The 26387-nt window shown below is 42.0% G+C and overlaps 1 protein-coding gene across 1 annotated transcript; it reads left to right on the forward strand.

Annotated features, from left to right (window-relative positions):
- Window positions 1-766: 766 nt before the first annotated feature.
- On the forward strand, window positions 767-26047 carry LGI2 (leucine rich repeat LGI family member 2). Its single transcript, XM_067562545.1, has 8 exons — window positions 767-963; window positions 1958-2029; window positions 5024-5095; window positions 9671-9742; window positions 10393-10464; window positions 11583-11752; window positions 19356-19520; window positions 24081-26047. The coding sequence occupies exons 1-8, from the start codon at window positions 767-769 to the stop codon at window positions 24896-24898; spliced, it is 1638 nt and encodes a 545-aa protein (XP_067418646.1). The 3' UTR covers window positions 24899-26047.
- The last annotated feature ends 340 nt before the right edge of the window (window positions 26048-26387 follow it).

Below are 26387 nucleotides of genomic sequence, written 5' to 3' on the forward strand. Positions count from 1 at the left end.
GACTGCCTTCAGATTTGTGTATTGCCCAGCACTGAGACCTTTGTCAGCCCTACACTTTACAGAGAATAATTGAGGAAATCATGAAAGGGTGTCACAGGGTTTCCAATCTCATAAAATGCTGTTTCCACTACCTAGTGATTTGAAGGGGGGTCTTTAAATGATTTAAACTAATACCATCCCCACACCCACCCTCCCCACTTCTGCACAAAGGTACTGATATGCAGTGTGTAAATGTGAGGCCTGGAATCCCCCCCGCCCCGTGTGCCAGGTCCCTGGGACGTTCTGCACCCCTTCCAGCGCTGGAAATGAACATTTGGCCCAAGTCATGTATATGGCATATATACCACCCACATCATTTCCCCTCCTCCCCCGCAAGGTGACCCAGCTGCGTCCTCTCCTCTCGAGTGTTCAAGGAGAAACCAAGGGAAGGGGGAGGGGAAAAGTGAAACAGAGTCCTTTGAGCCCTGGCTACTTGGGGGGATTATTTTTAAACTCTGCCTCGCAATAGAGCCTTTGATAAATTATTCATGGGACCGAAAAGGCTGCAGCTGAAGTGCTGATGTCAGGAGGCAGGAGTCTAGTGCAGCAGCCCTGGTGCTGCTACTGCTGCTTCTGCTGCAGAGAGACACTCAGCCTGAGCATAAGGGTGCAGCATGCTGCCTGGCTCCTACTCCTGTCCCAGCCTCCTGAGCAGCAGCAGAAGCAGTGCTCAGGCTGAGGGTGCAGGGCCAAAGGGGGACCACGAGGAAGAGGAGGAGGGAACAGTATGGCTGTCCTACGAGGCAGTGGCTGCAGCAGTGGTTCTCTCTGCCTCTTGGTTCTGGCAGTGGCATGCCTATTGCAGCGTGCACAGGTGAAGAAGCCAGTCCGATGCCCTGCCACATGCAGCTGCACCAAAGAATCCATCATTTGTGTGGGATCCCCTGCGGTGCCGCGAATCGTCCCCAGCGACATCAGCTCCTTGTAAGTGAAACCTCCCTTCACCAGAGTTCTCCTGGGCAGCAGCAGGAGTGGGGTGGGGGGGGGTCTCCTCTCCTCTTCCCCCCCCCCTCCCCTCCATTCCTTCTTTGTGGTTTGGGTTTCTTTTCTATAAGTTGGGGTTTTAGTTTCCCTGCTGGATGCTGGCTTCTTGATGGATGCTAAGATCCCAGTAATGTGCAATGTAATTAGTGTATGGTAGTGTCTGTGCTTTCCATTGCTGAAATATTGTACTGCCATGCAGCTGCGAAGGAGTTCGATTTTTATATCTGAAAGACCTTTTCAAGTGAGAAACCTTGGTTACATCATTCTGTAGCAAGGAAAATGGATGTATATATGTACTTACCGTGTGTAAATCTTATGTACCCGGAGAGGTGGCAAGTGGCCATATTAAAGTGCTGGAGATTTAAAGAATGATTTACTCCCCGGTAATTCGCTTATGTGGCATTATTACCTTGGCAAAAAGACTACACAGACTTCAGGAACTTGAGAGTTAGTTAGATGCATTTTTAATGTGAGTAGAACTGGAAATGAGGATGTATTTAACTTGCACTGCTTTTAAATCTCATGAGCTTTTAAACCCCAGTTAGGGTTAATCCTGTTAAACACACAAACTAATTTTATTTTTCTTTCTTTCTTTCTTTCTTTCTTTCTTCCTTCTCTGTAAAAATCCAAAAATACAAGTGGGCAGACAAAACATTCCCCCCCATGGAGTGAGGTTGCCAAGAGGCTGAAAGTGCATGGTATTAAAGATTAATGTGAGGATACGGTGAAAAGGGAACTTTCAAAGCTTAGTGGGGAGAAGCAGGAACAGGAGCAGAATTAAACATCTTTTAAACATGAATATTGGCCCTATTTGTCGGGATATTATAAAAAGGGGCCAGGCCAACCAATGGGAAGGATATTGGGATGCTGCTAGGGGAAGTGATGATAATGAGCCTTGTTTAGTTCTTGGATTTTCCTGCTTCTTATCTCTCAGAAGCCTGGTAAATGGAACCTTTTCTGAAGTCAAGGACAGAATGTTTTCCCATCTGCCCTCCCTGCAGCTGCTGTAAGTATTGCACTTCCCAACAAAACACAGCTCTAACTAAAACTTTTGCCGATATTTTCCTAGATATGGGCACCGTGGTATCTTTGAAGAGAAGATAATGGATAAATTAATCGCTGGTGTAACTCCATTGACTTTAGTGGTGTAACAATACACCAGGGATGAATTTGCTTCATTGACAATATGGCATAAAACAGTTTAAGAAATGCTTGTTAATTTACTAAATGAAGACAATATGTTTTCCTGCTGTTTTAAATTCCTTTTAAGGCCCATACTAAAAAAGTTTAGGCTAGAATTCCCCTCTTGGAGTCACACGGTTGGTCTAACTCCAATATCATGTTCATTCTATGCTAGTGAATCTGACGTTCACAGTGGGGCAGTTATTGATATCAATGGTGATTTGCTCTTCTAGGGAGACAGGACTGTCAGAGTTCAGATCATTCAAATACATTTGAGAGGAGAAGTTTGTACTAACCATAAGAGCTCAAAGTCTCCTAAGCAAATTGCGTTGTGTTGAATGGGGCCTAGAGGAAAGTATTGGGCTTGGAGTTGCCAGGTTCCACTCCCAACTAACCTGTCTAGGAAGTGGGGACTATTCTGTAGGAAGAACAGTTAGGGTGTTAAGCCCGAACATGGGAGCCCTATGGTCAATTCTCTGCTCTGCTGCAGACTTCTTGGGTGACATTGGTCAAGCTGCTTAGTCTCTCTGGCCCAGATTTTTACTGGTATTTAGGTGTTGCTGTGCTTAGTATTGCAATGCCGAACTGATTTAGGAGCCTACGTCTCATTTTCAAAAGGAATTTAGGCACTTAGATCTTCTTGGTAGTAGTGCCTCAGTGCCACATCAGTAAATCTGTGGAAAATAGAGGGTGTTAGAGGGTGTTGTGAGAACAAATACATTAAAAGACTGTACGGCACTACAGTCATGGGTGCCATATAAGTAGATAGCAGATAGATACATTACAACTGGAGTCAGCTGACACAGAATAGCCCTAGGTGGTGTCTGGTGATGTGGGATTAATGGGGCTAAGCTGCACTAGTTTAAATCCCCTGATCTTTATTTCTCTGAATAAGCAAAACCAAACAATTAAAATTATGTCAAATGCCTTTGTTTTCCCCCTTCTTTCCAGCAGCACCATGGAGAGGACACTGGGGAGTGAAGGGAAGACAGGACAAGGAGAGGCCTTCATCCCCTTCAGTGCAGCGCCATGGAGTGCACCCAGAAAAGGGTGGAGCTGGCTGAGCCTAGCACCTTCAGCAGAGCAGCACCCATGGCTTTGTGTATAGTGGGAAAATGCATCAAGTTAGAAAAACGTGTTAACCAACCAGCTGCCATATTTGAAAACACTTGTGTGTGCGCTAAGGGAAAAACCATGTTTCACATTGTGCTAAGTATTACATGCTTGCTAATATGGTGCTTTTTCTCACTATAGACAAGGCCGTGGAGTGCGCTCAGGGGAAGGAAAGAGCTTTTCCCTTCATTGAAAGTATAGAGCAAGGCTGAGATCAGAGCAGGCTCCTATAGTGCCTTCTTGGGGGCAATAGGAGACTTCCCCAAGAGAGCAGGAGTGCAAACGCAGCCCCAGTGCAGAGCTCCGGCCTCCACCCCTCAGAAGCAGCGTGAGGAGTCCCAAGGAAGGGAAGGCCAAGGCAAAGGGAGTGAGGTCCTGGCCTGCTGTGATTTCAAGGAGATGGCAGGTAGGGGCCTGTGTCCTGAGGTGAGAGCAATGTTGAGAGGGGCTGTAGGGGAGTAGTGGTGAGATGTCCAGGGGAGGATTTTGTAAAATGGGGGTGTCAGATGGTTTATTGGGGGAGGAGGAAGAGCCGCAGCTTGGTTAATTTGTTGAGGTTATTGGGGAGATCAGAATTGGGGAGGGGTATCTAATTGCCATACTAACCACTTATCTTGGACCCCCCCTCCCGGTCAAATGTTGCTAATTAATGTATTCTATAATTTTGCCTTTCAAACACAGGAATTTGAATGATTCAAAATAGGAAGGAAGTAGCTTAAGGTGTGAACTGAAATAACCATTGCTAGTTGCAGCCTTTGGTACTGGTTCTAATGTGTTAGTAAAATAGCAATACTGGGCCTTATTTTAATTGCCATCTCAATCTTTCTGATTTCTTTGGGTTATTTTAATGAGTGTTTGTCTAGAATTAGCATAATGACCTAGGAACACTGAGAAAGTTTGCATTTCATATTCATTAGCTTTCCAAATTAATTTTAGTAAAATGCCTAAAACTATGCAAAAAGAGGATCACTAAGTGGTTATAATAAGTGATAAATGCAGACATGTTCACTTGTAGCTGCTGGGAGTTCCAAGAGCCCCCATGAGGTTATAGAAGTAGTCTTTCCTTTGAGTGAGGTTGCCTTTTCATACAGATGAACAGGATGAAGAAAGAGAGCATATTTTTGATCAGATACTTGCATATGCATTTGAATGCAAGCATTACAGGGCAGATTCTCCACCCCACACTGAGCAGAGCCTCAAAGCTGAAGCTGGTTGTAGCTCCCTGATCCCCAGCCTCACAGCCTTGGCACAAGTTAGAGTTGCTCCTCTCCAACGCTTCCTAACTTACACTACTGATGTAAGATTCTTTGGGTGAGGCAAAGCTGCCTCAGCCGGTAGAGAATATAAGGGGAATTCTCTGCTCATTGTCTCTGGCCACTTTAAGGCCACTTTTCACCACTGAGTTGGTACAAGGTAGCCTTAGCGCACCAGAAAATCTAGCCCACTGTGACTTTCAACCAAGGTAGATGAGCTCCAAGGTACATGGAGCATACTTTCTAAAGCAAGGAAGACATTAACCGGAATCAGATTATGCTATCGATTTTTTTAAAGCAGCACTCCATAATATTTTCCACATGCAGCACTGATGGGATAATATGGACCTGAGTCAGTCAGATTAGTCTGATGATAGTCAATAAATGTAACTGGCATAATCCTGTGTGTCAGGTTTTCAGAATCTTTCCTAATGGCTGCTCTCCATTTTCAGCTTGCTGAACTCTAACTCATTTACTATCATACGAGATGATGCCTTTGCTGGTCTCTTCCATCTAGAGTATCTGTAAGTTCTATATTTTACGTATTTGCCAGTGTTTTATAAATCGAGCTATTCTGATGAGTTGCCAAAAGTCCTGCCTTGGAGAAACAGTCTTCCCTGTGATTACCAGGGCCAAGGAAAATGGAGGAATGTATGTTCCATTTTCTGTTCAAATGTCTCATACAGCTGCCTATCATTTTTCCGATGTTGTAGAGTATTTTTACAATGTGCCATACATGCTGGGGTGACTCTGTATAGACACAATTCATTGAAAGGGGGCTGGCAATCTAGAACTGGTGCTAGATTTGCAGGACAATTCCATTTTTTTTTAAAGTATAGTAGAGGAATTTGAAATCTCAATCAGTAGATAATGGCTTGCTGACGACTCCCAGCAGGTGAGATGCAGAGTATCACAGTTACTGCCTGGTGTAGCCAAGATACGCTTTTTCTTCATTCTCCCCTCCCACTCGTTCTTGGCTATATCTTTGCCACCCCCTGTATTACATTTATCCTTCATCCTCTTTCTTCTTAGCTTAGTATACTCCTTCCCTCTATTTCTGCTTCATTTCCTCTTTCTCATTACCCTTTCTTTCTCTTTTTAGAAAGTATATTCATCCGCTTGTCTGGTTAGCCTCACTTCACATTCAAAGGGATTTTCAAAGACTCATCTGCTTTTGTATCTGAAACCAGGTTTGTAGAGCCTGAACACATTCTGGATACAAGATACACTCCTCCAATAACTTTTTGGTGTTGAAAGAAACTTCCCTTTCTATTGATTCTCAGCATCATATTGTTGCCTGGAGTAGTGTCATGAACGCTAACCTCTGCTAATGCCTTTATACGTCTGTAGGCAGTTGTTGCTAAAAGCGGTGCATTCAGAACTAATATTATAGTATGGAGGAGCAGCCAGCAATAGAAGTAACAGACCCAGAAATAGTGGAATATGGTAAACAACATATGCTGGAATCCATGATTCTACTTCACCTGGATTTTTCAGTGGCAGCAGTGGCTATCTAGACATTAATCAGATGTACAGGTGGAGGCATCAAAATGTAAAAAGCCCGTGGAAGGCAAAAAACTGTACAAACCTTCAGATCTGGGTCTGTTGTGGGCTGGCTTAAGCTTCCGTGTGTGCTAATGATGAACCCAAGATAGAGCGTGATACAGTAGCCTATGTTTGTCATGACAGATGCAGTGGCCTGGCCCCACATTTGAAAGAAAAGGATGGAGTCTGTTAGTCAATTGATCAAAGGTGGCATTCTATCAAGAAATAGATAAATCTAACAAGACCCCAAGACTGCAACCCCCTTTAGCCATTGCCGGAGAGATGCTCAAAGCTGAAGCTGTGATCAATATCTCTGCCAATTCTTCAAAATGTTTCCTCCTGCCAAGTAACCTCACCTCCACCTTTTGTAAATTGAACCTTCACAGCTCTATTTCCTCCACATGAATGCTAAGCATCATTAGTATGCCAGTATTCAATTTCTCCCTTGTATCGGAAACCAGACCAGAATAGGGAATAAAGAAACCTCTGACAAATGAGAAAGTTTCTTTGTGTATAAAATAAGTGATCAAGGAGGAGGGCAGCCAAGGGACTATGCACAACAGATAATGTCGCTAAAAATAACTACATCATGTCTACACTATTAAGAGCAAATATATAAAGAGCAGTATATATAAATACTGCCAAGACTACAAGGTTATGTTAATAGTGTCTGAACAGATAAGCCTAGGAGCTCTGAAAAAGGACTGGGCTAATATACGGTCAGGGATAGGTGCATTCTCACTGAAGAGTACCTTCAAAGATGGTTCAGGATGTGGACAAATTGGAGAGAGTCCAGTGAAGGGAAATAAAAATGATTAGGGGGTAGAGCAGGGAGGTCTAGGTTGGATATTAGGAAAAACTTTTTCACTAGGAGGGTGGTGAAGCACTGGAATGAGTTATCTAGGAAGGTGGTGGAATCTCCGTCTTTAGAGGATTTTAAGACCCAGCTTGACAAAGCCCTGGATGGGATAATTTAGTTGGAGTTAGTCCTGCTTTGAGCAGGAGATTGGACTAGATGACCTCTTGCGGTCCTTTCTAACCCTAAACCTCTATGATTCAACGATGCAGGAATCTATCTTTATTGGGCCATGCAGTTACTGAGTCCCAACTCTGACTTTCACACTCTTGAAACATTGAGTTTGATGAAGGTATGGTTATTTACACCAACTGAGGAGGCAACAGATCTTGGCAAGGCAGGAAAAGCCTTCTGTCTCTTGAGAGGATGAGAAAGTAGCTCCAGCTGCATTGGGTATGGTGTTTGGGGACAATCTGGCCTGTTGGAGTGCAGATTAAATTCATTCCTTGAGACAACCTTCTGATGGAGTACACTGACTCCTTTCTTATGTCCTTATCTATGCTCTTGATGTGAAGAGGGGTCCCTGTGACTTCATGAAGATGAACAGTTACTGCAGAGATGGGCACCAATATAAGAACCTAGACAGATAGTGAAGAGCCAAGGACAATGTGACTACTCACAGCAGCTGACTTTGCTCTCTAACTGTGACAGGGTCTCTAGGGTGCAACCTGGACTGTGGGACTCCTAAGCCCTCTGTCCTATCAGACGGCTGCCTGTCAAAACTGTGATGCTGATGTCCAGTTACAAACATCTGATAGGCACGGCACTTACACAGACATCCAACTGAATTACATGAATGACTCCCAGTCACTCATGAATCAACAATAGAGAGTTCCAGCCAATTCCCCAGCTCCCCAGCCTTGCACCCCAGAACTGTATCGTCTTGCACTGGTCTGAAGACTGAGCAGTGTAAATTCATTAAGTTCACCACTCCCTTGGTGTGGAGTGGACACACACCAGCCTTTGTAAATTGAACTGAGATTTTTCAAGCCTTCAACCAAAACACTGTTTTAGATAAAATATAAAACAGTTAATTAACTACAGAAAGATAGATTTTAAGTGACTGTAAGTAGCAAGCATAGAGATCAAAGAAATAAAAATAAATTCACAGTCTAAATTCTACAAACTAAACAGGATTTTAATCAAGCAGATGGTACAAGCAGGTTTCTGTTCCTCAGTATAGAGACTGGACCCTTTTTCCAGTCTGGGACCAAACTCCTTCAATTCAGTCTTGAAAAATTTCTACCAGTCCTTCTTCCAGGTGTTTGGATGGGGGAAGGGAAGGGTGAGACAGGCCAAGTGATTATGTCATTTCCCTTATTTTATACTTTCTTCCAGCTTGCTGGAAAGATCTTTGCTGTGAGCTGGGTTTGTACACCCCTATGGCATATGTGCCTCCTCTGAGAAATCTCTGGGGCCTGGTCTACACTTACCTGGCGATTCGGCAGCAGTCGATGTGAGTTATGTAAGCTATGCATAGTAGCTTGCGTAACTCCCATTGACTGCTATGCTTCCATTCTGCGCGGTGTTTTCATTGCACTGCACCGATGGGAACCACGTTCCCGTAGACGCAGCACTACGCTACATGAGGAGGTGGTTTTACAGCGTCAGCTTCTGGATTGATTGAGCGGGTCTTCACTGACTGCTCAATCAATCCAGAAAGGTCGATCAGACAGCGGTGACTTTGCCACCATCAGTGTAGACATACCCCCAGATAATGGATTCTTTTCTTGATGGGTGTTGATGAGCCTTTAATGCTGTCTGGCTACTCCATTGTTATAACTGAAAGACTGGTTGTGGGTGTTCCCAACCTCACAGGATATTTCTGTAACATATACAGCAATACTTCATAACCTCACATATAATGATAGCACATACAATCCAATAGGATATGTTCAACAGGTCAAGACTTTTAAAATGATACCTCACAAGGCATATTTTGGATAAAACATATCATAATCATATCACCATGGTGAATATGGGTGTTCAAGTGTGCTGCTTTGTGGTACAAAGTGTCACACTAACCCCAAAACAAAATTATTTCTCCAACATCTTAGTTCCTCTAAATGTAGGAAGTCATTCTGCAATTTCCCTGGCCAGTCCTGGTGATGACCCCACAAGGTGTAGCCCCAAGGAGACTATAAGGATTTCAGTCCAGATGCTGAAATGTAGATAGGTTAATCTTATTGTCCTCACTTTTGTCCCACTCCTTTCCTATTCCCTCTCTCTGCTGCTGTCTACTGCTGCTATCTATCTGTGTTTTGTTCTTAACTTACTTTGTCCAAAGGAGTTTACAATCTATCTTCACACCACCAAGCATATCAATGGCACTGCTAAGCACTGTGGAACCCCTGCCAACTCCCCCTCAGGTCTGTCAGTAGAACGCCACAGAGGATGATTAACTAGTTGAGAAGTGGGGAATAAGGTTATCCACATTGTCCATGCTTTTCCTTCTTCTCTTTTCAGCTCTTTCCCTTACACTCTTTCTCTTCTTCTGTCTGTCACCTGTTTCTTCTTCTGTGCTTTGGCCATAAGAGAGAGGAAAAGGGAATGTAAATAGTTCTACTGAGATTTCTTCAGCTTCATATATGAAGGAGCCTAGGCAGACACTTACTAAGTTAGGAGGTGACAGGTTAAAACATAAATATTAATACTGTTAATTAAGAAATTTAAAATATATATTTATTTTTCTGTATAGATTTATTGAAGGAAACAAAATAGAAACCATTTCAAGAAATGCATTCCGTGGCCTTCATGATCTGACTCACCTGTAAGTCCTTTAACACTTCTTAGAAAGCATTTATACATTGAATAAAACCAGATGTTCCAAGACTCATGCCTCAAGCACTTCTGTAATTGTTTTTACTGTTAATGGTGGAGGCTCTCGCTCCTTTAAAGAAAACTCGTTTTTGTGCTGCATAGAACATTTCCATCTTAATCTCTGCACATGGGCTAATTCAGACTGTTACAACAGGGCTTCTAGTAAGTTTAAAAATATTAATTGTTCTGACGATACTGCAGGGTTTTCACCTAAGTTACACACACTCACAACCTGAATATGCAACCTTTACTTATGCAAGCAGTTCTTATTAGTAATACCTTAGATACTACATATTCAATTATGGTTAAAATTCTGTTTACTTCTTAGCATTTTACTGCTTGTTTGTGTGTTTCATTCCTCTTGGACAATAAAAACAGATTGATCAATTTCCCTTTTGTTTCTAGTCATCTTCACTTTCTGTTCTCACACATTAGCAAAGATTCACAAAATGGAAGCACAATGTTTGTTTAATTCATTCATGATCCCATTGGTCATTATCAGTGCTAGGAATTAGACGATGTCAAATCATTATTCAAGTGACATTAGACTCGAAAGGAGTCAAGATAATAACTATGTTAAGATCTAACTTTTTTTTCTAGTTCTTTGGCTAATAACCACATTAAAGCTCTGCCAAGGGATGTCTTCAGTGATTTAGATTCTCTGATTGAACTGTAAGTAATGAAAAACTTTTTATTGGTTGCCTGTCATTATGACTCTATTAATCTGTGCTCTAATTTCTATTTTTTTTTTGTTTTGTAGCTGAAATCCATGCTACAAACAAATGCTTATTGTGTTGTATTAGCTTTCTCATTTAAAATTATTTGCTCAGTAGGATTAAATTAGATTTCATTTGTTATTTATCACAATAGTGCACATTATTACTTATTTTCTGATGTTTCATGAAAATTCTTGAGTTGAAGGGACACCATCAATTTAAATCAGTTTGTGAGAACATTTTTTAATCTACTGTTGCTACAAGTAGCCCTTAAAATTACGGTTACTGAAAGAGATTAGATAAAACAAGATTTTTCCCTATTTTTTCACTTGGTATTTGACAACACTTTACTCAGGTTGAGTCAATATTTTTCCTGTGATTACTCAGCTTCCCCTATTGTCTGCCAGAGTCTTTCACACAGCAACAAGGGAGAGCAAAACATTTTTTTTAAAGTAAGAAATGTGATTATAAAGCCACAAACATTGTCAAGATGCTCAGGAGCAGGAATTGTACCTGGAACTCCAGATAGCTTATTTTTTGGACTTGACTCGACTTCACATTGATGGTGACCCTTTAAGAATTTAAATACACTGTTAATGTTTCAGATGTTTGTGAAATTAGTTTCTGTATGCTTTGTTTCAATGTAACATAGAAACATCACTGATAAGACTGTTACTGTCAGGCACCTGTGTACTGGAATGGTATGCAAGGGAATCTAGACATTTCAGTGGAGCTCTTGGACAATGGGAAAAGTTGTGAGGATTTAGTGAATTATGGTTCCAATCCTGCTAATGCTTATGAATATGAAGCACTTGAATAGACCCATTCCATGCAGAAAGTTACACATGTGTGTTCTAGGATTGGGGTCTGTATTTGCTATAAACAATGCTTGAGTGAAGTGTAAAAAACAATACAGCCAGAATAATAAATGGAAAATCTTTTCCATTCTCTGTTCAGAATCAATTTAAAACAATTCAACTACTTTTGAATTAAATGTCAAGCTGCTAACAATTCTGCAGTTTTCGTGTTACTTCCAACCATTTCAAATATGTTTATTTCTGTGTGTTTTTTTAGAGATTTAAGGGGAAATAAATTTGAGTGTGACTGCAAAGCCAAGTGGTTGTTTTTGTGGTTAAAGATGACAAATTCCACTGTTTCTGATGTCCTCTGTATTGGTCCAGCAGAATATCAGGATAAGAAGTTAAATGATGTCACAAGTTTTGATTATGAATGCACCACTACAGGTATTCAGAATCTATATTTCTAAGCATAATACAAATGACTAAAGATTAGAAATTTAGATTAACTCTATATTAACTCTGACTCTATGTCAGGATGATTTAAGGAGAAGGGAGAAGAGTGTTCTATATAAAACACTTTAGAATAACAGAACAAGCCTAAACATTGAGAATGTTACATTAAAAGCCAAAGTAAGTAGATGAGATTTTATTTGGATTAAGTGATAAAAGGGACAAGAGCTATGACTTTCAAATTCCATAAAATTTCATCATGACTCTGTGACTCAATTCTCAGTCACAGATCTCTTGCTGTTGTCAGGAATAAGGCCATGTATCTATGTCAGAAGAACTTCCTGAAATCAATCTACATTTCACAGAATGCTAAATAATACCGCTGTACCTGTTGTCTTCATTCACTAGGCCACAGTTTTAGTAGCACTATCACAAGTATGTGTCAGCAGTTTTTCCAGCACTTAGTTATATAGATCCATAAGAATGGAGAGAAATATTGGATAATACTAGTACTGCATAGCTTAGGAACCTGATATTTGTTTTATATTAGATAGTAAAAAGCATTCTCAAGGACGTAGAGACAAACTTGCATGAAGTTCTGACTGTCAGAAGAGAATTACAGACCAAACATAACCATCAATTATCTGTGTTTGAATATAATCTTACTGTATTAAGAACATCAGCCACTAATGTTAAGTTGTTCTTGTATATAATGAGAGCAAATTGCACCTGAAAGAAGTTGGTCCAGTAAAAGATATTACCTCATCTACCTTCTCTCTTTCACCTGAAGGAATGGCAGTCATGCTAAAGGTATTTGAGTTCCCAACTCTACAAAAGCAAGCTATCAGGAATGCAATAGAGCTCTTAAAATCTTGTGTAAGAGACAACATAAAAATTGATTGCCAGTATAGTAAAGATAAGCTTCCAAGCCAAGGCATGGATATATCAAAAGTAAAAAAGAATAAACTCTAAATTAAAGCTCCACGGTATGTCAGGAGAAGCAGCAGAGGTGAAAAATGATAATTCCTTATGTAGACAAACTGATGTCAAAAACAGAACACTGAAATTGCTGTGACTGTACCAGAAATCTCCATTACTGTGTCTGCTGATCCACAATGATGCTAAAACACAAAGTTTAATTTGCCTCAATCAGCATTCATTAAAAGGTTACTGTCACACAAGCACTGTCTTAGAGCTGTGTAAACCTTAACAGCCAGATCTTCAGAGCTATCCTGATCTACAACAGCTGTGGATTTGTTCTAGCGGGATAGCCGTGTTAGTCTGTATACAGGAAAGACAACGAGAGTTCTGTGGCACTTTAAAGACTAACAAATTTAATATTTTTAGACAGTTTATGTTAAATGTGTTAGTCTTTAAAGTGCCACAGAACTCTCGTTGTCTTAGCTGTGGATTTGGTTTAGACCTACTCTCTCTGTATATGTATGATGGTATATGTGTAACTGTGCAGTTGGCATAGGCAAAATTCATTCCTGCTGTAACTTCAGAGGCCTGGTGTAAATGAAGTTACACTGGGGATAAATCTGACCCCATATGCTCTAGGGATTATGTTAGAGGCTAGGGTTTTATGTGGTGTAATGACTGACTGCTTGTATACTTGTGAAAGTGCAGTCAGAGAAGTGTTGACACAGGGGAGTATAGGATATTTTCAAATTCCCCCAGGCAATCAGTTGCTAGTTGACCTGAACGAAGAAGAGCATGTCACCTCACCTACACTGGCACAGTCAGCAACATGCCTTCCAGTTTTTTTAATAACAGCATGAGTGCAAAGTGTAGAAAAGGTGGAGCCGTTGACATAGGGCCTCCTTAAAAGATGTTTGGAGGGGTACAGTCTTTATGAGAAAACAGTTTCTGGAATAGAGAAAAAATTATTCAGGGAGTGCACCATGGCTGAGGCAGCATAGTGCGCTACATCTGAGCTCTAATCCATACTCTGCCTTGACTCTGTCTGTGGCATCAGGCACATGGCATAGTCTGTCTGCTCTTACTTTCACTATCTGTACAGTGAGAATTAAGGTTTGTCTACAGTGGGAAGTTATTCCAGAATAAGGCAGAGTCGGAATTTAAAAAGCAGTAGCTATTATGGAATAGCTCCCTGTATGGACATTTTAATTGTGGAATAAAAGTGCTTGTTTCTAGTTTCTTAATCCATTTCCAAAGTGTGTTAAGTAAGATAAGGAAAAGGCAGAATAAGAGTGTCCAAGCTATTGCAGAATAGCTTGTTCCACTGTAGCACGTCTATTCAATTTCCCTTTGTTTGTTCTGTGATGATTAATTAATTTGCAAGTTAATGTTAGTACAATTATTTGAAATTATAATACATAGTGTAAGTGCTAAATGTATTCTTCTCCCTTCTCCTACTCATTGAAGGACAGATGGTTACTCTGCTTTTTGTTCCTATCCCTGAGTACAAGTCACATTCACAAAGTTGTTCACATTATCTTCAATATCATCTTTCCCTCTCATGCATGGTTTACCAGACTTTTCAACGTGTTATACTCTTCAATCAAGCATTACATGTATAATAAGTGTAACTTTCAAAATACCTTTGATTTCAACAGGAATTTGTTTAGTAAGATTTGCATCTCAGTGGCTCCACTGGCATAGCAGATCTGGTGAACAGAAGAACAGGAGTGAAGCAAAGGGATGATACAAAATTAAAAAACACTCTTTAACACAATTGATTATTAAAACTGAAATATTTTTAACTGGGGCTGTCAATTAATCTCAGTTAACTTATGCAATTAACTCAAAACAAAGTAGTGCTTTTTTTTTTTTAAACGAGCATTATCACACACCAGGGCACCATGCTCAGAGGGTGCTGCTGCATGCCTCCAGGGCAGGAGTGCCCCTTCTCTCACTGCCCTGCTCCCAGGGCCCCCACATGGGAGGGGGAAAAAGGTACACTTTACTGGGGCCAGGCTGTAACCCCCATGGGTATGTGTGTGGGAGGGGGCCCGTGTTAGCCTTAGGGAGGGCAGGTGGACCATCACCCTGGGCTCCATGCTCAGGGTGCCTCTCTTCCTCCCACTGTTCTGCTGCCATCTACAGCCACCTGCTGCTCCTACCCTCCTGCATCCCGCCCCCCACCTTGGAGCTGGCTCTGGCCAAGCTGCCCCTGTTGTGCAGAGTGGGGAGGAGCTGATGTCAGGGTATCCCCATTCTCCTCCCCGCCCCCGCCCATGTATCCCATCTCTGCTGAGCCAGGGTGGCGGGACAGGGAGCCGGTCTGTGGTGCTGCCCTCTGGGTCAAGAATGGGAGTTGCTGGCGGCTGCTGCTGTCTGAACAAGCTTTCAGTCTGGTGAGTTCTCTGCTTAAAGAGAGCACGCTGTCAATCACATCCACCAAAACACACTCTCTCTCTCTTTCTCACACACACACACACATACACACACACTTCCCCCAACACAGACACACTGTCTCTCTCTCACACATACACTCTCTGTCACTCTCGTTATCTCTCTCTCTCTCTCTCTCTCTCTTTCTCACACACACACACACACACACACACACACACACACACACACTTCCCCCCAACATCCAAAAATATTTAAATAAATGGTATTCTATTATTGTTTAATAGTGCGATTGAAACAGATTAATCGTGACTACTTTTTAAAAATCGTTTGATAGCCCTAATTTTTTAACAATCTAATTTACTTTTAACTTTTTTATCATGTTAGTTTTTGCATGTCTCACAGTTTGGACCATGAAAATAGATTAATCTATTTCACTTTTGCTCCTAATTTCTACTTTTCAATTTTACTTTCAAGTTCTCCTACAAAGGCCCGAGGCTGCAGAGGTTTGGTTGCAAAAACTGCAAAGCAATGCTTGTTTATTTTTAAAGACTGTTTCCAAGTTTTGTTAAAGCTTATTTTTATACGGCCCGCTTTACACGAAGGTCCTTTTACACATCTCTGGCGGCATAGAAAGGTCTTAAAGTGGGTGCACATCTGGCAATGTAAAGAGAACTTAAAGTGGGCCTGTCTACATGGGAATAATCCAGAAAACTAATCCAAATTAATGAAAAGTGCTAATTTAAAGTGGGCTAGTTAAACTATATTAAACCCCTGTGTGTCATTCAGAATTAAAGTGGTCTTTAGTCTGTTTAACCTAATGTAATTAATTTAAAAGAAATCAAATTACGGACACTTTAATTCGGAAAGAGGTTGTCCACACAGAGGTTTAAGTCATTTTAACTAATCTGCTTTAAATTCACATCTTTAGTTAATTTGGATTAATTTTCCTGAGGGCTTGTCTACATGATGTGGCAAAGCACACTAGAGAGGTGAGATCTATAAAGCTCTCTAATATGCTACACTCTAACTCCCTCATGTAGACCCTGCTGGCATGCTCTGAAATGTACCTGGTTCACATTAATGTGTGTATCATTCTTGAGCAAGTCAACAGCGTCTATACATACCTGTTAGAGTGCAACACGTTGGAATGCTTTACAAATCACACCCCTCTATTGCACTTTGCCCTAAATGAGCCCTGAGTGTCCCTATGTGAATAAACCCTTATGTCCACTTTATGGCCTCTTTACTGTAGAGTGGTATAAAGGGGCCTTAGTGAAAATGCAAATCAACCCATAAAGTCAAAGTTTGAGGACAGAAGTCAGCATCAGTTTTTACTGCGTAACTCCGTACCAACTACAATGGACGGTCTTTTTTAAATATGTGGTAAAAATATTGTGTTACTGTGACCTATTTATCTGTTGATTCAGTGGGAGTTTGATCAGTAATTTTTCACTGTTACTGATCCAGTGACATAATAAACCCGGTGTTAGGTGTGAGTCAAAATAGCTTTGTCAATATAGTATCATTTCTGAACAAGTTGTGGACCATATGATGCCAATGGACAGGTTTGTCTTAATTCAGCAATTTCATACATTTGCCCTGAGACTGTTTCAAAACTGTTGTGATGTCCTGACAAATACCATTTCATTTAATTTCCCCCCTCTTTTGTATCCCATTGTGATATAGCGGCCTTATCTGGGGCACCCTTGAGCGTCAGGCCTCAGCATGACCAATGTGCCTGTAAGGTTAATTTATAACAGATAATTTATTACAGATAATGTCCCATAACAAATCAAGTCCCGAACAGTCTATCAAGATGTACCCCCAGCACCTGTCACAACATTTAGGCTCTCTGCAGTTCCAGCACCCCTCACCGCACTCACCTCCAAAGCGTTGCTGCGGCATCTCTCACTACGCCTCACTGGCCTCCAGCTTCAGCTCTCCAGCTCAGAGAACCAGCAGGCATCTCCCTGTCCATGTTGAATGAATAACAGATTGCAAATGCAGACTATGGGCTCAATTCCAACTTCAGATTGGGCCTTCAGCCCTCTCTAACCCCTGCACTGGCTTCCTGGCAATTCCTTCCTCTTTCCAGAGAGGTCCTGCATAGCTTTCTGCAGGTTTCCTCGGAGACCTCCAGTCTCCTGATCTTTGGCAACTCTCACCTGCCAATCCCCTAACTCCCAGACAGCTCTCACCTGCCAGTGTCTCCCCATGTGTATGGCTCAGGTACCATCTCTTAACCCCAGCTGGGAAGCAGCTGATGAGACACAGGTACAATGGCCTCTTCTTTCTTAACGGGCCAGTGCCCCACTGTGACACACAAACTTTAAATACATGTTTAAAAGTAAGAGCTAGAGTTACTGTTTCATCCTTAACTACATTTTTATGCTTTCGTTTATTTTTACTCTCCATATATTTTATGTACCAATTTTCTCCAATCCTTTAATGTTCCCAATGAAATTGAAGATAACAACACCCTTGCTTTCTAAATGTACTTGTTTTCACACCAGCATCATTAATATTATCAGCACAAATAAACATGGGTTTGGAAATAGGATCTGCTCTTTCAGTGTTGCAGGAGAGCTTGCTGCAAAAACTCACGCTTTGCTGTTCGTAGTCACCAGAAAAATGGTGACTATTTTCTTTTTTTATCTGTGGTGTGGTAGATTTTCTGTTTATTTAATTGTTGTCTGCAGTATGATTCCCCCAGGGTGGGCCTTTCAAGTGTGCATAGAGGTAAAGGCCAGCTTTTGGAAGCAATTAATAGTTACTTTGGAGAGGAAATAGGTACACGCCTTTAACCACCACTGAAGTGCACAGAACTGGGCAAGAGTCTTTTTAAGAGTCAGAGTGATTTAAATATTGCTAAAATTCATGGGCCATCAGGCCCTTCCTAAATAGGAAAAGTTAGCATGTACAGCGTGGCATAGGGAGCCTCGGACATAATGGTCGCTGTGGGTCTGAGATGAATCTTCATCTTAATGAAAGACGCATCTTCTCCCACATACATCTTTTCCCCTATTTGTATACAGCACTTGTGTCCCCCAATCTAGACCTGAGCTCCCTTCAGAGCTCTATTAATGCTGCTCTTCACTAGCTAACAGGTGTCACCCTAAGTCTCTTTTCCTCATAACAGTCACCTGCTCTGACCCTCCACCTTACTATTACTACAAAACAAGTATCAGATTCAGACCTGAGTCTCCTGCTTTGCAACATATAAAATCAGCTGTAGGCTCAATTTTAGAATAAAATTGACATAGGCTGGGATTTTCAAAAGAGACTTAAGGATGCACTTGGGAGTTGGACATGCAACTTGCTTAGGTGCTTTGGAAACTTCATCTTTAGAGGCCAGATTAGGTTTTCCAATAGATGATAACATTAAGATAGGCCAAACTTTAAACCTAATATGCTTCAGAGTGTCCCTTTAAATGTTACTTTTATTCAGTTTTTTTTTATTCAAAGTTCCATTAGTTCCATTGGTCCTGCCTTGGCACAGGGTGCTGGACTTGATGACCTTTCAAGGCCCCTTCCTGCCATACATTTCTGTCATTGCAGGTGTGGGGTAGCTGGGATGGGGTTATCCCAAGGCAAGTGTACAATGGAATTCACTTTCTCTCTGCTTTAATTTGAAATGTGCAAAAATGTCTATGTTGAATAAATAACAGTTTGCAAATGCAGACTATGGGCTCAATTCCAGCTTCAGATTAAAAAAAAAAATCTCGTTATTGCATATGTGTAAAACGCAGTGCGTAGCAATAAGTGACCACATATTAAAAGTTACTGTTGAACTTGGAGTCTTGGTTTTTTTGGATGAAATCCTAACTCAGTCGAAGTCAATGGCAAAATTCCCATGACTTCAGTGGTGCCAGGATTTCACACTTTACGTTCTAATCATATACAGTACTCCTATATAGTACAATTTCTAGCTTTCTTTCTAGGCAAGACAGTGGTCTGATTTCATAGCTATCAGGCAAGAGAGAATGCAGATTTTGCCACTAACACCAATGACATGTATTTATCTTCTTGTGAATTGCATTTCTGAAGAGAAATTTACACTGCACAGAGGACCAAACTATTCCCTCCTATTGCTGCATGCCTCATTGTCACTCACTGACACTCGCTGTGTTAGGGCTGTTACAAACTTAATCCTAAAGCCAGAGGTCTTAATCCTAAAATAGTTTCTAATCGTATTGATTAGAAAACACGAACCATGTGTCAACTATTTTGTGTTTTCAACTGGGGATTTATTGTAATTTTTTTTAATGTCTGTTTCTAGATTTTGTTGTTCATCAGATTTTGCCGTACCAGTCAGTTTCAGTGGATACATTCAACTCTAAGAATGATGTGTACGTAGCCATCGCACAGCCTAGTATGGAGAACTGCATGGTACTGGAATGGGATCACATTGAAATGAATTTCAGAAGTTATGACAACATCACAGGTACACACAGGACTATATCGGATTTATTCATGAACTGGTTGTATCATCAGTGTGTAATGGGAGAAGGGAAGAGTTGGGATACGGAATTCACCGATGCCTTATGGAGTGACCACTTGATGCTATATCCTGTTATCATTCCACCATTGTTGAACCCCCACATTGAAGTCAGTGGATCAAGACCATAATGTGGACTAGACCGATTGCTCAGAGTGCCCCATCTTTCTAGTAGGATACAGCTCTTACCATAACAGATTACACAAACTTGGCATTTGTCTCTGTGATATTTAGCCTTTAGTAAAGGACAGGGTAGACAGGGATGGGTTTTGCTCCTGTAAATTGTTCTTCTTGAGTGGACCCTTACATCCCCACAAGCCCCTCTGAAGATAGTGGGACCTCCACACAGGGGTTGTCCTTGTAGAACAGCTTGCAAGATAGGGACCTTGTGTTCAGGAACATGGGAACTGCCATATGCGGTCAGACCCAAGGTCCATCTAGTCCAGTCTCCTGACTTGGAGACTGGCCAGCACTACATGCTTCAGAGGATGGTATAAGGACCCCACCGGAGGCAGATTATGTAGGCACAATATTAATTCAGTAAAATGTTTGAAGTACCTATCCTTTTTGAAGTCTTCCATTCTAACAGCATTCATTAGATCTAGAGAGTGTGAAATCCCAAACTAATCTTCTTGATGCACTATCTGGCTCTTCCATGTACAGTTCACCTAGAAGATTAACCATTAGGGTTAAGTTGGCATCATGTACTTGTTAATGCTCAGGGATGTACATCTTGCCTTCATGCTGACCTTCAAAGGTACGAACTACCACACCGGCAAATAAATGCAGAGCCCCAAACTCTGTTCTGTTATACCTCTGCAACCCCACTGAAATCAATGGGACTGCACAGTCATAAGGGAGAGGAGTATTTTGATAAATTTGATTTAGTTTTTTTTATTTTGCTGTTGCAGAAATAAAATATTTCCCTTTAGAAAGGATGCGGGGGAATTCTCTTCAAAGTTATTTTCATGGGCAGCACATGACTTCTGCCTTTGGGGAGGCTGGGCAGGGAGGCACCGCCGCTCAGACCATGGCTCCCTCCCCTGAAGCCCTGCCCATGCTCCACCCCTGCTCCACCCCAGACCCCACTCCCGCTCAGTCCCCTCCCCTGAGAGGCACGAGCGGGAGCCTCAAGGGAGAAGTTCTAAGACCTTCTCACCAAAGACTCCTAGAGCCTGGCTTGTGCCCGGCCTTTGTGGGGGCTGGTGCTGGCACTGAGGGGCCCAGGGCACTGACTGACTGCACAGGGCCAAAGAAGTGTCCGCATGCTGGAGGCGAGCAGCTCCGGGAGCAGCGAAGCACCCATTCCCCGCCTGGTGGCCCTGGCACTCCGAGGGACCCTGGCACAGGGTGCAGCCCGCTCCCTGGGCGGCTGCAGCTGGAGAGAGATGGGGGCGCAGCAGAAAATAAGCATGGGTAACTGCTTGCAAATGGTCTCAGAGGCGGGGTGCTCCCAAAGTGCCCTGGGTCACGGACTGACTATGGGGGCTGTCCTGGGACAGTGGGGAAGGCAAGAGTCACAGTGGTTTTGCTCCAGTGCATCTGGGGGGAGAAACAGGCTGGGGATGCTGCAGCTGCCCTGGGGCAAAACCACTGCGACCCTTGCCTTCCCTGCTGTCCCTGACCCAGGGTGCTTCCTCCGGGACACCTCTAGCACCATTTGCAAGCACTTACCCGTGCTGATTCTCTGCCATGCCCCCAGTTCTCTCCCACTGCAGCCGCTCGGGGAGCAGGTCATGCCCTGCGCTGGGGACCATCAGAGCGCTGGAGTGAGCGGGGAGTGAGCGGGGGAGTGAGCACTTCCCCAGATGGGGAGTGAGCACTTCCCTGCTCCTGGAGCTGCTCAATCTTCAGCTCCAGCATGCAGAACACTCCTGTGGTGCTGCGCAGCCAGCCAATGCCCTGTGGCACCTCAGTGCCCAGCGCCAGCCCCTGCAAAGGCCAGGCACAAGCCAGGATCCCGGCGCATTTGGTGAGAGGGTCTTGAGACTCCTCCCTCGAGGGCCCACCCACCTCTCAGGGGAGGGGCTGAGCAGGAGTGGGGCCTGTGGCAGAGTGGGGGGGGGCGAGGGCGGGGAGGAGAGATGGAGCGGGAACTTCTGGTGGCCGCTGTTTAGGGAGGTGTAGCCTTCCAAAACCTCTTTACCCACCTAGGGTTATTTTACAGCTTTATACAGCATGTACAGGAAGATACTGAAGTTAAGTATAAGTGATTATGTTTTGCTGAATTTACACAGGAATTTAACAAGAAAAAAAACTGGATTAGAAGCAGGGGCATAAGGAGAGAGGGTACGAAGGGCGTTTGTTAACCCTTCACAAAACAATGTTTCTACCTACTTGAATTTCACAATGTTAAAACAGGGCTTCAGAATACACTCCAAATGTGCACATTTCAAAGACTTCATGTCACTGGCCCAGCTCGCTTCATTGTGCTCAATTGACATGCCTTGAAACAACAGCTGTGTTTCAGGAATGCAGATTTGGCGCATTACACATGAATGGCTTGATAACCCGACAAGAATGGAAAGCTGCTTTCGAATTTAAATCGTGTTGTCCCTTTGGCCTGAATGGTTAGTCAGAATTCAGGGCCTTGCAGGATGATTCCATTTGGATGAGAAATCAGCAATATGAGTCAGGCGTATCCTTGTGTGCTTTTGTTTCTTCACAAAAAATGTACACAGAGTTGCTTTCTTGAATACAGAGGAAACAAACAACAGCAGGCAATTTCCTTGCTCCGAAATCCCCAAGTCTGCCACTTCAGCAAGTTCTGTGCCCAAGAAACTGTCTTTATGCTTCCTCTCAGGGTCACTGTCACAGTTCCTTCTACTGACTTGCCCCCTTCAATACACACAGCCTGTAACCAATATCTTAGCCCCAGGATTGGCAACCAGGGAAACCCTTGGCTTAGCTGTGCCCTGGTCATGGGACTTATGGCCTTGGGCAGTAGTCTGTCTTGTCAGCAGCTGTTCTTACTGCATAGAGGGGCTTTATTGCTCCCTCTGTTGAGTCAGACAGAGAGTGTTTCATACACCCATTGGCTTTAATGAGTTCTGCAAATGTCTTGGATCCAAGACCCCCTGATGGCAGCCATTAGCACCTTTCAACATAACAATATTGAATAAAAATGTTTTAAAAATAATTGTGAAACAGTAGGGGGAGAAGGGGAATTCTGTGTTCCAAATTCACATGTCTAAGTGGGGGAAAGCTTGTCTCACAGCTGACAACTCGCCATTGAGAAGGATTCTAATTCATGAATATATAAATACGAACAACATTTACAGCTGTACATATATCAGTACATATATCAGAGCTGGAAGGGTAACAAAACAGCACATGTCAGATCTGTAAGAGCTATGGACCCACATAGGATGCCAATGGAAGGGTCATTTTAGTGCAAGTGTTTTGTATATTTGCTTTGTCAGTTTCATGCACATAGGTGCAGTTTCATTTAAACCTCATGTGCCAGAGAAGAATTCCTTTCTTCCCATGTATAGCACTTCCACAAATTGGTCTGGTTGTCACCTTCCTGACAAGCATTTTGTATCCTGCCCTGATATTTATCAATAAGGATCAACAGTCTGGTCTGGTTCAGTCTGGCAATTGCTGTATTCCAAAGTATTCTGAGTTCAATTATGGTCAACTTCTGGACTCATTCTATAGAAGTTTACACACAGCATTGCTCTACTGTGCGACTGAAAATCGTAAAGCATTTATTCCATACTCATTATCATGGTATATGATGCATACTTTTCTCCAAAAATTGGAAGTTCTAGAAAAGTACTTGGAAAGTTTTAGCAAATACAACAACAACAAAAAAGTAGAGCTGAGTTTTGTATTTTTGGATTATTTTCTCTTTCTCAACTTGCTGTCTGAGAATACAGCCATTATAATTCCCATTGGCATTAATGGAAGTCACATTCAGACCCTCTTGGAAAAATAGGTAGAGAGTATACCTCACTCTGGTTAACTGAGAGGAGGTTCTACAGTGCTTCCAATGGAAACATCAAACATCACTACACTGGAAGAATTCCCACTTCCTGTTGTTAAGGACTACATTATGCATTACCTCAATCCAGCTGAGCCAGAACTGACCAATCTCGAAATTTGTTGTTTCCAGGTGATAAAATCCAGCTCAGTTAGGTTTGTTGGATATGATGGGGAAGAGGGAGTTAGGGAGGTGTTTGGACAAGAGGAAAAAGTGGAATTCTGGCTAAAAATGAATTTGCATTTCAGGATATATCACCCTTGCATGACTTGAGAACCCTGCTGTTCCTTAATATCTGAGGTGATCTTTCCTCACCTGTTGCTGGACCAAAAAATGTGATATGCCTCATGCAGTATGAATGAAAGCATTGCCTCATGCTGCCATGTAGAACATGGAAAGAAACTGGTAGCAGTGACAACAAAATGAGGGATAAAGAAGGAGGGAATTTAGTAAATTTCGCTTTTTGTTTGAGTGGTTGAATTGTACTGTACTAGTATTTTTGCTTTTTGTTTGAGCAACAGGTCAGTCCATTGTGGGATGCAAAGCAATCCTGATTGATGACCAGGTCTTTGTGGTGGTGGCACAGCTCTTCGGTGGCTCGCACATCTACAAGTATGATGAAAGCTGGACAAAGTTTGTCAAATTCCAGGACATCGAAGTCTCACGCATTTCCAAGCCAAATGATATAGAGTTGTTTCAGATAGACAGCGAAAAGTTTTTTGTCATAGCAGATAGCTCTAAAGCTGGTCTGTCAACAGTTTATAAATGGAATAGCAAAGGATTCTACTCTTACCAGTCTCTGCATGAGTGGTTCAGGGACACAGATGCTGAGTTTGTTGATATAGATGGAAAATCTCATTTAATCCTGTCAAGTCGTTCACAGGTTCCTATTATACTTCAGTGGAACAAAAATTCAAAAAAGTTTGTCCCACACAGTGAAATCCCCAACATGGAGGATGTCTTGGCTGTGAAGAGCTTTAGGATGCAAAACAGCCTCTACATTACGCTCACAAGATTTATTGGTGACTCCAGAGTGATGAAGTGGAATAGCAAGCAGTTTGTGGAGATACAGGCTCTCCCATCTCGAGGGGCAATGACACTGCAGCCTTTCTCCTTTAAGAATAATCACTACCTAGCTCTGGGAAGTGACTACACCTTCTCACAGATATACCAGTGGGATAACGAGAAGAACCTCTTCAGAATATTTAAAGAAATCTACGTGCAGGCACCTCGCTCTTTCACAGCTGTGTCAACGGATCGAAGAGATTTTTTCTTTGCTTCCAGTTTTAAAGGAAACACACAGATATTTGAACATATAATTGTTGACTTGAGTTTATGAAGGCTGTTGGAGTGAAACTCATGTACAGTGACATTTTCACTTAACAGAAACAACAAAAAAAGACAGATTATTCATCTCCAAAAATAGGGTGCACTTGTGGAACTAGTAAGAAGTTTTCTGAACTTTTAGAATTTGCATCTTAATCAGGGATTGCACTGATTGATTAACTGCATGACATGTCCATTTTACCATTTTTAAAGACCTTTTTAAAACCTGTAATTATTCAGAGGAGTGTGCAATGCATTAGGCTTAATTCTGGTATCTAACACAGCTATGTGAGTTTTATCTAAGAAATTGGATTAGATTGGACATCTCATAGATACAAGAGAGGAGAAAAACAATGTCAAACATGGAAACTATTCTTTCCTCTACATCTAACATTTCAATAATAATATTTATGACTAAAGTCTACTGCACATATTTGTTGATGAAGTGTATATATTGACATCAACATTCAAAAATGTTTTTTGGTCATCTTGGTTATTTGCGATTGAGGGGGAGCATCTATCTTTGTTCTTTATAATAAAACCAAGGTCATTGTTTTAACTCACATTGATACTAGATGAGAGGGAAAGTTAAAATTATTTGATATCTTCCTGTTCATTTAAAAGAGAAAGTGTTGGTAAAAAAAACTCACTGTGGGTGACTGGATGGCAATGAAATAAAGGTCCTTTCACTTCTAGATAATGGGTTTCCAACAGCTTCAGGTCAATAGTGAGTGAAAGTGGCTGATAGTCGTTTGATGGCATATCTGAACTCAGCTGGTCTTAGTCCAATTTGTAGTTCATAAGTATCTATTTCACAAATACAAACTCTCTAACTGGCACTAAGTCACACCCCTACTGGCAATCTCAGTAGTGTGCCAAAGATTTTAATGAGTATGGAAACTGAACTACTCTCTCACGCTTAGAGGAGGTCCTGCTTACATTTGATTGAAGCATACTCATGGGTCAGTGCAGGGAAGTCTGTATTGGTGTTGCCTTTGCTGTAGGTATTCCATGCATAAAGAGAGCATTTCATTCCATAAAGTTCTTCATTTCCTAAATTAGATTTCTGAAAATGGCAAACTCTATTTTGGGTGATCCTCCTACCATTTGAGGACCACATTTTCCTCTGGTATAATCAAGTCCACTGACTGTAGCTGCTTCAGATTACTGCTAATGTTAGCAATAAGACAACAGTGCTAACTAAGAATTTTCATCTAGATCACCCCAGCCTATCCAGCTGACAAAAGGCTCTGGGGATGCCAAGCTATGGAAGCTCTATTAGATACAGAACCAAACCATATTCAGCAGCCTTTTAAAAACATTTTTGGGTGAATACAGGCTATAATGTTCATTCATCCTCACCAATAGGTCAGTCCTGCCATGCATAGTCACTCTTCCAAGATGGCAGAGAGGGACTGTGCATTCAGTCAAATGAACAGAGCCTTATGCTGGAAGCACTCTGTCTCTCTACATACTTTCCATACTCTCTACATACTCTACAG

Source organism: Emydura macquarii, unplaced genomic scaffold, assembly GCF_026122565.2.
Source record: "Emydura macquarii macquarii isolate MOO-44397 ecotype Brisbane River unplaced genomic scaffold, CSIRO-AGI_Emac_v2 contig_2448, whole genome shotgun sequence".
In the NCBI taxonomy this organism is placed as follows: Eukaryota; Metazoa; Chordata; order Testudines; family Chelidae; genus Emydura; species Emydura macquarii.

What these genes read in the sequence shown, in the direction of transcription:
- LGI2 (XM_067562545.1), top strand. Translation starts at nt 767, where the DNA reads ATGGCTGTCCTACGAGGCAGTGGCTGCAGCAGTGGTTCTCTCTGCCTC. An exon ending in CCCAGCGACATCAGCTCCTT is followed by an intron (nt 964 to 1,957) that starts GTAAGTGAAACC and finishes CTTATCTCTCAG; the next exon opens with AAGCCTGGTAAATGGAACCT. An exon ending in CTTCATGATCTGACTCACCT is followed by an intron (nt 9,743 to 10,392) that starts GTAAGTCCTTTA and finishes TTTTTTTTCTAG; the next exon opens with TTCTTTGGCTAATAACCACA.